Genomic DNA, 11,411 nt, shown 5'->3' on the forward strand with positions numbered 1-11,411 from the left:
TTCTCTTCACGTGTAGAAGAAATGTGTTTTTAGTCAGAACCTACTGTATGATCATCATGGTCTGCAGCCCCCATTAAAACTTTTATCGCCCCCAATATGCATCTTTCAGGCTCAGATTCTGTTGGACTGTGGAGAGGACAACATCTGTGTTCCTGACTTGAAGCTGGCAGTCCATGGGTGAGTCTTTTCATTTCCTTATATATTTCTAAAAATCCCAGAGCATGTGGATTTCAGGAAACTAGAACACACTGGATAATGCATGGTAAACTGTGAACAGGGTCAAAGTCACTGAACTCTTCACCTCCACTCTGCAAATGGGACCTTGGGTTTGAGTGCTAAAGCGTAAATACAGCTGTTTTTGTTGTTCCGCTGCTTTGTTTAGTTTAGCATACCAGAGAGGGACTGTTAATAGCCACAGTGTTGCAGTAGAGTAGGGCTACTCTGTCCACTGAAAACAGGAAGCAGCTCTGCTCTACAGGTGCTATGACAGACAGTTAAGGGGGAAAGACAGGAGAGATGAAAGGAATCTGTTTGGAAAGTATGGGAGCTGTGCGCCAGAGTCCCAACCTCGCCTGCTTCTGAAGCCGTCAGGAGCACCCTGTCTGCCACACTTTGATTCAAGAAATCTGTTAGCATTTTTCTCAAAAATAACAGCCTCCCAGATACTCCCTTCTCTGCTCTCTCATTTTGATTTCACATTCCTATATTTATCTACCATCTGCCTCCATTTCTTTCAATGTATAGCTGATCCATCACATATGGAACAACCTGCTGTGAGTGCGTGTTAGTGCTGTGCTCCGTCCAAGTGCAACTCCAGAAATTGAGCCGTAGAAAGTGTGATCAGTGCAATTAGAATTGATGTTTTTGTCTGGTTTGTAGTAAATTAATATAGTCTAATCGTAGGTTGAGGGTTTGTCAGGATGGCCATGATTTAGTGGAATTTCAGACAAAAAGTATCCGTCATTCCTGCAATGTCATTTCTTCTATTGCACTGCCAAAGCACATAACCTGTTAGGCCAAGGGTCCCTCAGGGAAGCTTTAAGGTTTTGTGGAGTTTTTTTTTTTAGCCTTTGTTTGGATTAAAAAGTGCAATGTCAGTTAGAGCCAGACTACGGTTGACTCGCAGGCCGGCAGAGTATCAGCTTCAGAGCTTCTCTCTCTTGCTCTCCTGCACTGCTTTATGAGAGCTGGCTGTAATTAAAAGCGTCTGTGTGGCCCTCCATATGGAATTTCTCATTGTTCTTAGCTGTGGAGGGAGGTGGAGGGAGTTAGAGAAAGTAAGGAAGGCGGAGGTGTTTTACAATCCTACGCTCTGTTATACAGCATGTATGATTTTATTACCACATTGGAAAAGTTTTCATTTAATGGGGTGGGGGGGCATTGTGTGATGAATCTAATTGATGTTTTTCTGCAGCCAGGCACTAAAGAAAATAGATATGCCAAGCACAACCCCTGACAATTTATTAGTTTCATTAAAGCAACAGCAATTTATTGCCCACTCTACTGCCAGCAAACACAAACAAAAAATGTCATTATTTGCTCATAACAGTGTAACACAACTTCATCCATATTTATTTGTCTAAGGAGTCCTGACACTATTTAACCTGACCATTATTAATCATTTTTTTCTTTGGTTGGGTCCTCAGGAACAGGAAGGAAGTCTACCTGGGTGATGACAACTCGCTGACCTTGACTTTCAACGCCAGGAATGAGGGTGAGGGAGGGGCGTACGAGGCAGAACTGTATGTGGTGCTGCCCCCAGAAGCTGACTACAGCGGTATTGCCCGCAATAATGAGGTGACTAGAAATGCAAAACATAGTGAAAACCCACAACTTACAGCAAGTAATATACCTCTCGAGACATGATTACGGTTATTGGTCTTTTTCTTTATGATTATCCTTTGCTGTGGTTTGACCAATCTGTCCTCCTATTTCTCAGAGCCTGACCCAGCTGACCTGCAGCTATGAGACAGAGAACCAGACCCGATACCTCAGCTGTGATTTGGGCAACCCCATGAAGTCTGGCACCAGTGTAAGGGCACCACTGTCTTTTGGCAGTTTTTTCCCTTTAGCTCCATGCCTAATGGGTTTAAGGGTTGTAGGATAAGGCACTGCATCTGAAGTGTATTTGATAGTGCTAAACAGTTGACACAACATCATGATTTCCTGCTCTTTGTAGGAAAAAGAAGTATGTCATCCCCAGGTTGGATGTGAACAGCACAGGAAAAGTCAGTATGTGTTAGGACAGGAAGTACAGACGCCATCTGTGCCCTCAGCTCCCTGCTGGGTAGAGTTCCCCTTTTTAATGATGGAGTCACAGACTGGCATGCTTTTAATAGGTCTGTAGAGGAAGACTATCAGCTCCATGTTAACTGGAAGAGATAGACAGACTTCTCCATTTTTTAAAACAGTTTGTTGGTGTAGAATCTGCTCACTTGTTCTCTCGGAAGGTCTCAGACTATAGCATTATTGATCTGATGTGACTGAGAGGTCGCTCATGAAAAGGTAGATGCAGAGAGACTTAATGCACCAGTTTGTGTGGAAAATAAATGAAGAAGAGTCCTTTACAATACTGTAAATAGGGTATATTAAGCTCACACATATAAACCTTACTAGGAAGTTATGCAGAAATAATAATAATAATAATGATGATGATGATTAATATGTTGGATCTTCCTCTTTGCAGCTGTGGGCAGGTCTGCGCTTCACAGTGCCACGGCTGAAGGACTCGCACAAAACTGTTCATTTTGAGCTGCAGATTCGCAGGTGACTTGATGTCAACATACAACAGAGACGCTAACAGTTTATAGAATATGTGTGGATTCTGATTTAGTACTGATCTCCGCAGCTCTCGAATGATGTCAGCTAATCAGAATTTTTTTCTTCTTCTCTCTCTTTCCACAGTAAAAATGAGAATAATTCCCACAGTGAGGTTGTACCGTTCAAGCTGGAGGTGGTTGTTCAGGCAGATGTCATTCTACAGGGGTGAGTTGAGTGTTAGGATTCCCTCATTTGAACTTTGGAATTTCATTAACTCTCTGGTGCCTCCCGACACATGTTCTCACATCCCCATTTCTCTTTTTTAAGTGTGTCTCGACCAGATAAGGTCGTCTTCCCGCCTGCCAACTGGAAGGTGACCAAAAGCTATGGGGTGGAGCAGGATGTTGGGCCTGCAGTGGAACACATCTATGAGGTAACCAGTCATGTTCTTAGCTGTGCAGACTCATTGGGGCTGAGCAGATTGGGTTGGAAAGCAGATCCTGTTGTTTATAAAGCAAGTCGACTTCCCAGGGCAGCAATGAAGGAAAACCAAATAATACATACTCCAGATTATGCAGTGTGATTTATCCTCCAGGCTGTGCCGATCCACTTTCACTTGGGTGAGATTTAACAGTGCTCTACTTTAGGTGACCTATTTGTAGATTAAGAAAATAGGTCAAATATGAAAGTTTCAGCGTGGGAAAAAATCTGTTGCAATCTCCCAGCTACAGCTAAAACATGAAATGATCAAGCTGCTCTTCAAGTTTTCTAATGCCTCACATACTAAAGTTTCCTATTTAATTTCCTTTTTCCAGCTGGTGAACAATGGGCCCAGTCGGATCAGCCACACCCTACTTGAGCTGCGCTGCCCCCTCAGTGTCCAGGGTCACACTCTCCTTTATCCTCTGGAGTTCTCCACAGAAGGCCCCATCAACTGCACCTCCGACAAAAACATGAACCACCTACATCTCAAAGTAAGTGTCTCGCATGCAGATGCACACCTCTCAGGGTCAAATGAGGCAAAGTCAGATGGTGAACGTCTCGCACCGATTTCCAGTCAGATGTATGATTAACAGTTGGGTCCTCCCGCTGGTTGGCCCACACCCACCTCCTTCCAGCTTCTTAGCCCCACCCAGGACACTTACCCCACCACCACTTTGAAGTTCCAGCTCTTCCCTATGCTCAGCACAGCTTGATGAACCACCTCACCCAGCAATACACTTCAACTCATCTTCACATCCAGCGACGCACACCCTTATACCAAGTTGTAGCTTTGGGATTTCGTGGGCAAAACATTTCAGTGCAGTGGTTTGTGTTTACATTTGAAGCTTGACTGATGTTGAGCAGGGTTGCGAGTGGTCATCGGTTTTAGCTGTGATCTAATGTTTTTTTTCCCTGGTGATTTGTAGTATGTTGTATTTCTACAGGAATCCATGTGGAGTAGAGCTTACATGCTTCTGATTAATGACAAAAAGCCACAGGGTCATGCTAACATTAGGTCTTATATTGACAGAAAGGGTGGTGTGCTCTTCTGCCTGATGAGGTCAGTGTGTGTGTTGTCCTAATGGGTGGTATGTGTGTTTTTGTGCTCTCTCCTCCTTTAGCTCCAGCACACATCCACAGAACCACCTATCCTGGCCCTGAAGGCACATGAGCACCATGTCGAGAGGAGGGACGTCCACAGGAATCAACTCGCTCATTTGACTAACCTGGTAAGATACTTAAAGGGGACTTGTTACCTTATATAAATACAATATGTTGTATGCATGAATGAACATCATCAGGCTTAAAGCTGAAGTCTGATGTGTAATAGGTGACTTGAAAGAGAGGGGATGAGGAGCTTGAGTTTACAGTTAAGAGTGAATGTGGTTATGTGGTTAAAACCATTTTTGTGACAATTACACAGCAGGTCAGGACTCTGTGTTGACCAAAAAAACAATATATTTTGCTGCATTTCCTTAAGTTAAGTGTGCAGGTCTGCATCTATTTTGGTGACACTGGCCCTGATCTTATGTGAGGCTCCTGAGATTAGTTAATTAGGTTATGATGTCATTAAAATGGAGGGGTCAGAGGGCACAGGCGTGTCCCGTTGTGGTGATTAACATTAAAGAGCCTTAAGTAGTGGTGGAGGGGTTGAGAGGCTGAGAAGACATGGGACACGGGAGGCTTTTTGTCAGTGATGCACTGGTTACTTCACAGACTGCTCTCTAATTTTTGGCTCTGGGTGTTGGGAAGCCCCGAGCCCCCACACACTGGCCCTATTGATTCAACAGCTGCAGGTAGCTTCTCTCTCTTTGCCACTGTCTGTGGATACCTACCTCCACCAAAGAGGTCTTTGTCTGTGCGCCTGTCGCTCCTAACCATGCTCATTTATCAAGCATGTCCAATGACACGTTAGTATGAAGAACCCCATTCTCCTGTTTCCCCTGTGTCTGCACTTTTCTTTTTTACGCTCGGTAGGACAGACATCTCTGTTCAAAGTGTCTCTTGATCAAAGTGTGTTAGTATTTAGCAATGCTTGGATGAAGCTGTCAGCCTAGGTCATAGTGTGAGAATTTAAAATGACCTGCTCAGTCTTTGTAGAGCTGAGCTATGCATAAAGAACAAAGGACTGGCTTTAATTGCACTAATAAACAAAAGGTATTTCATAATTACTTGGAAAATGTCTGTCGTACTCTCATTGTGTTGTAGTTACTTTAGTTATGTTGAAATACAAATGTATTGGCTGTTGTGCAAGCACAACTGTTATATTTGGTACCACTTTCACAAGGGTGACTAATGGCTTTATTAATGATAAATAAATACATTTACTAATGCTTTAGTGATCAGTTATAAGCTATTAAAAAACTACATTGGGGCTGCCAGGTTGTGATACATTTCTTTGGCAGGTGTTCATCCTGCAGCAGGACACTTGTCTTTTTAGAGGAAGGACCACTTCTGGAAAAACCTTCAGAGAATCTGGACCAAAATCCACATAACATGTGTAACTGTAGACTTGATGATTTATTAGAGAGTGTGCAACCCATAAGTATTTATTTATTAATGACTACTAACATTTATAACTGCATTATTACTAAATACAAAAAAATTGACACCACCCAAAGGGTTTGTTTAACAACCTGGCAAACGAATAGTTGTTCTAATTAATGGCTTATTACTGATCTATAAAGCATTTTAAGATATTTATTAACCATTAATAAATATAGTTACTAGTTACAACTTAAAAACCCTTTAGAAAGGGTGTCATATCAGAAAGTGGTATTATATACATATATCTTAATTTTATTTTCATTATTATATTTTATCACTTATGCCATACATTTTCTCACACTGGTATTTAGAAATAGGGCTGCAACTAAAGATTTTTTTTTTGTCTGACCAATACTACAGAACCCAAAGGGATTAAATTTACAAAGACATAAAACAAAAATCCTCAGATACATCAATTACCAGAATTTTTGCAGATTAGAATTTTCTGTCGATAGACTAAATGATTAATCAACTTATCGTTTCAGCCCTTTTTAGTGTGTCAAGCTATGCAGGCCCTGTGTGAACAGCAGCTGTGTAGTGAGGCCAGACTGTTTTATGAAGCATGTATTTTATGAAGCTGTGGGAACAGCCTCCATGCCCCCAAGATCCAGATCTTGACCACATAATCCCACCAGGGAGGATATGTGGGACTTGGGTCTGAGGCATCTTTGGCACTGGTCCTGTTCATGTCATTTCCACAAACCTTTGTGACCCCAGTGCCCTGGGCCATCAAGGAGGTCTACCAGGAGGAAGTGGACTGATAAGCTCCCTGTCTGTCTGAATACCCTCATTAAGTCTGTCTAAGACTGAGCCCTAAGAAACTAGGCGGGTACTCTCTTCTCCTGTGTTTGCCCTACTCAGTGTAATAAGTAAACTAATGCACTCCTGCAGGAAACCCGCCAAAACCTCTGTCTGGGGGTGGTCTAGCTACAGCACCAGCTCTAAAACAGAGTGTGTGCATGTTCTAAAAAGTTAAACGCACCAAGCTGCATTATGGGGATCTAATTAAGATTGTGTATTCTACAGTCTTGAGAAAAATGGGTCAGTTTTAGTGGTTGGGCAATAATGTGGAGAGTGGTGCATGCAGCATTTTATAGTCTCATGACATTCCTTCAATTTAATTTGAAGCAGGCGTGGAATAGAGATCATAACATTGGGCTCTTTGTTATATTTATTGGACCTGCAGCACTAACATGGCAGTTATTTGTCCTTCCCATATCTGTTCTGCCACTTTTGCCTGTATGACTTTCACCTGCATTTAAGTCACGTGACCCTGTTAGTTAAGTTTTGTGGGAATGAACTTTTTTAGATTCTATCTATGCACAAGAATGACTTAAACAAAACTTATGTAGCATTTAATTAACATCGTCTTAACTCCTTTCTCTCTGTTCCTGCAGTCCTGTTCTAATGCGGAGTGCTGGGAGCTCCAGTGCAATGTGGGTCTGCTGGAGAAGGGGACTACTGCTATCCTCAAAGTGCGCTCCCGCATCTGGGCCGAGACCTTCATTGAGGTTTGTAGAAGATGACCCTTGCCTTGTAAACTCACTGACATACTGACGTACTGTACATGAACACGTGTTCCCACCAGATGACTAAGGCACGGCAGAGGAAAAGGCTGTGCACTATAGATTAGGCTTTTCCCACAGGTCCCTGTGTATTTTCTCATGTCAGGCTTTGGCAGGAAGTAAGAAGCCATTTTTCATTAAAGCATCAAAAAAGAAAACACTGAGAGTTAAAACCTCAAATGTGCAGCTGGCAAAGATACATAACTGCAGTAGTCAGTCTCACATATTTGTTTGTGTTGACTAGGCATCAGCATTGGTTTTGGATCAGTTCTAAAGGCTGCCAGAATACGCAGTCTCACATATTTGCCTCAACAAATGGGACAATAGTTGCTAACTGAGAATCTAGATTGCACACTGGGTGTGCAGAACACAATTTCTATGAGTTTACAATTTTTTTGTCTGCGTGCCATGTCTGAGCTACACACAGACTATTTACTACCCCCTGCATGCTGTAACACAAGTTAAATGTGTGAATGCATTGAAAATTCATTATATCACAGCTTCTCATAGGAAAGGAATGCTGAAGGGATTTTCTTGGAAAGAGGCACACGGTCTTTGTCGCCACCTAGTGTATAACTGGTTAAGTGCATGCATTTTTAATCTGATTTTGTAACTTGTGTTGTTACTTCCTTCAGAGAGTTTACAAGCAATATGTGCTGGAGTGCCTGGCTAGATACAGTGTGAAGAAGATGCCTTACGCCATCCTACCCAAACATGCTCCCAGTGGACACAAAAAGGTATTTAAGATCTTTTTTCATTCATTAGTCCATTCATTCCAGAGGGCCTACTTTATACAGAGGTATCATTTTAATTGTCTTAAACTGACAAACTTATTTTGTCCTTAGGTGGTGACCCCAGTGGTGTGGAACAAGCCAGATATCGAGAACTCAGTTCCTCTGTGGATCATCATCTTGGCCATTCTGGCTGGTTTACTGCTTCTGGCTCTACTCATCTACGTCCTATACAAGGTCAGTGCTGCTGTGAAACAAGGATTTTAAAATTCTTATATACTGTGTACTGAAAGATTAACGCAATTGCAATTAGACTGATCTGTCTAGGTCTGTGCTCATTTCTACTTTCCTAAAAATGTTTTCTTGTAGTTCGGCTTCTTCAAGCGATCTCTACCTTATGGCACTGCCATGGAGAAAGCACAACTCAAACCGCAGGCTGCCTCTGAGGCCTAGATGACAACCAGAGCTACCAGAACCACAGTACCTGGCCATATGATTGCAACGGAGAAACACGATGGAACATGTAGAGTGGATCAGAGATCAGTTGACCACTGGAACTCTGCTGTGCTGCACTAGAGGAAGACAAAAATCCAAAGATCTCCAAGCCAAATGAATGTTTTTTTTTTTTTTTGTTCTTTTTTAATTTAGGTCTTGTTTGTTGGCAGGTTGGAATTGTTACCAAATAGAACTTTTTCTCAATGCCTCAAGGCTAACATGAGACTGAACAACAAGAAAATGACAGCAAAAGAAGCGCAAGCTACCGTTAGCCTGCAGATGCCTGTCGGGTTTCCGTTTGTCGATTCTTTTCATGGAGAGTTCTCTATTACCCCTTTAACTGCCTTTTTTTGGTGCTAATGATCTGAAGTGCTCACTGACTCTGACAGGATATGGCCACATGTAGCTTGTGGCAGTCAGGAGCTGTGAATTACACTGCCTTTATAGGCCTGAAAGTATTCTTCTGGTATTTCCTGAGCACGTGGTTTTACTGATAGATGATCGGTAAACAGGTTTCAGGTGAAAACATTAACTTGGCTATAGCAAAGGCAATATTACCTGTCTGGCTGTTGAAACCTAATCTGTGTAATAGCTCAGCTTTTATCACAAAATTTAAAGTTTTACATAATTTAAATTTAAATCCTGACCTGTCTGAGGTGTTCCCCTGATTTTTGCCTAATGCATGCTGGGATAGGCTCCAGCACCCCGCAACCCTGTATGGGATAAGCGGGCATAGAAAATGCATGAATGGTTTCTCAACTGTTCATGAAAATGATCTCTCTCTGCCTCAGGTTGGTGGACAGCGCTGGGTTGAGTTGTTTTTGCACTCAAAGGAAATCTACTGATATAATTGCAAAGACACCTAAGACTGACTGACTGACCTTCCTTTGAGTTCTGATTTTGACTCCTACTGATCACTTTGTTTGTTCATGTTCAGAGTTACCAATGCTGGCAGCGTCATTATTGCGTAGTCGACTGGGATGGGACTGGAACCACCACAGACCTGTGAAACCTCACATTAGGCTTGAAGCAGTGTGGTGCTTCTGTCAAAAAAAGTTCTCCTAAAGAATAATTTGCTGTCTTTACTCCTGCTCAGTTTGGGTTTGGCTCATACAGCATGGAGACCACGTGCAAGCAAATGATGCTAAGGGGAAACTAACTTTAAGGGCCATGGCGTAACGATGCCTTGAACCAAAGACGGGACAATCAGCAATGTTGTAGCCTTGACAGAGAGTTTTAGTCTGAGAGCAGGCAGGATCATCACTCTTTGAGTGTGAAGGATCCATTTTCAGCTTACAGTGTGTGTTACTGTGAGATACTGTATTTTTGATTGTCTTTTGAGTAAAATCTGCCCATGTTTTAGAAAGAGAAGTGGCTGAAGTCATCCCACTACCAAAAGGCTACAGGGACTGAACATTAAAATGCTTTGTGTTGGTTTCTTTTATTTGTCATGTACATAGATTTTATGTGCCTTAAATGTAAATACTTAATGTCTGTGGGTTAGAGTTAGGGTTGTGTGTGCTTGCATGTATATATGTGTGACTTCATGCATACATGCATTTGTGTGAATGGTATATTTATGAATGTTTGTTTTGTGTATGAATTGGTTATTACCTTTCCCACATCTTAGTCCTGTTTATCCCTATCACCTCTGTAGCTTGAGATCATTGAGGTTAAGTCGTTCTGCATTACTATTAGTCATGACAGCATAAATACAGTCACTTTTCAGGATGACTTTATTAACTGCACGGCAGCAATTAAAATACTTACAACCTCAGTGGAAAAAAAAGACTGTAAGGCTACCGTCCAGATGTCAGGACCTAGTCCTACAGGATGTCTTGTACCTCTACCAAAGGGATAATAACTAGGCACTGGGAACTAAATGTTGTTTGGAAGTGCAATATTTATATTCACTCTTTTTAATATTACAGTGCTTTCTTTTGTTTTATGTTTTATTTGTGACTGAGTTTTCATAAACCAGAACTTTTTCTGTCACATACATCACATCACACAGTATGTGATAAGCACATAGAGTAAATCTTTTGTGAGGTTCTGGCTTTTCAATTTCACTTGCTTTCTCACTAAGCATACTTCTAGTATGAAACTTTGTTTTAAGGATTTTTCCACTTCAGACGTACTCACCACTTCATTACTGGACCACTTTTCTGAGCTTGCTTTTTGCGTTTTATACCACAGACTGACACAGAAAGGAAAACACTAGAACATATCTGAGTTGAACTTGGGTATGTTGAAATAGTTTGATAATTTATGTGCTCTGCTGTTGCACCTGTCCAAACACCAACATTATACCAACCATATGTTTTACATTTGTTTGCCTCATCACACTCTTTTCATATTCCCCCTCTTATTGGATAGTGATTTATTGTTTGCCAAATGGTCCACAAAATCCCCTTTTGGTAACTGATTTAAAACGTTTAACATTGTCTGTATGAAAATTCCTTACTGAACATGTCAAGCCATTATTTATAATGACAGGGGATCATTTTACTACTTCCTCCATGGTTACAACAGGAGAAGGCACTGGGTTTTTCCTTTTCTTAAATTTTTTTTTTTTTTTTACATGTCGTAGCCCATTTTCACTCTCCGGAACTTCCAAAAAGAAGTTGTACATATTTATGACAAGGAGAGTATTTTTGAATTCAAAGGATAACTGATTTGTTGTGAATTTTTCTCACCCCATATTGGGGAGAACATTTTTGTCAGGGGGATAGACGGAGGGGTCTTTGGAGATCAATTTTTTACCTGTCATGGTTTGTACTTAAATAAAATATTTCACTTTTTACAAATGCTTGTGCTTTCATTGAATACA

The 11,411-nt window shown here is 41.5% G+C and overlaps 1 protein-coding gene across 1 annotated transcript in view; it reads left to right on the forward strand.

The window, feature by feature from the left end:
• The window catches only part of itga5 (integrin, alpha 5 (fibronectin receptor, alpha polypeptide)), a 34,616-nt gene extending 23,228 nt beyond the window's left edge, over positions 1-11,388 (forward strand). Inside the window, exons 19-30 of the mRNA XM_044212691.1 lie at positions 110-177; positions 1,647-1,797; positions 1,940-2,032; positions 2,687-2,766; positions 2,905-2,985; positions 3,088-3,193; positions 3,576-3,734; positions 4,365-4,472; positions 7,188-7,301; positions 7,991-8,092; positions 8,201-8,323; positions 8,456-11,388. Coding sequence (XP_044068626.1) covers positions 110-177; positions 1,647-1,797; positions 1,940-2,032; positions 2,687-2,766; positions 2,905-2,985; positions 3,088-3,193; positions 3,576-3,734; positions 4,365-4,472; positions 7,188-7,301; positions 7,991-8,092; positions 8,201-8,323; positions 8,456-8,539 — 1,269 coding nt within the window. The 3' untranslated portion in view covers positions 8,540-11,388. The remainder of the gene's footprint in view (positions 1-109; positions 178-1,646; positions 1,798-1,939; positions 2,033-2,686; positions 2,767-2,904; positions 2,986-3,087; positions 3,194-3,575; positions 3,735-4,364; positions 4,473-7,187; positions 7,302-7,990; positions 8,093-8,200; positions 8,324-8,455) is intronic.
• Positions 11,389-11,411: the final 23 nt, after the last annotated feature.

The sequence above is a fragment of the Siniperca chuatsi genome, linkage group LG10 (genome assembly GCF_020085105.1).
Source record: "Siniperca chuatsi isolate FFG_IHB_CAS linkage group LG10, ASM2008510v1, whole genome shotgun sequence".
In the NCBI taxonomy this organism is placed as follows: Eukaryota; Metazoa; Chordata; class Actinopteri; order Centrarchiformes; family Sinipercidae; genus Siniperca; species Siniperca chuatsi.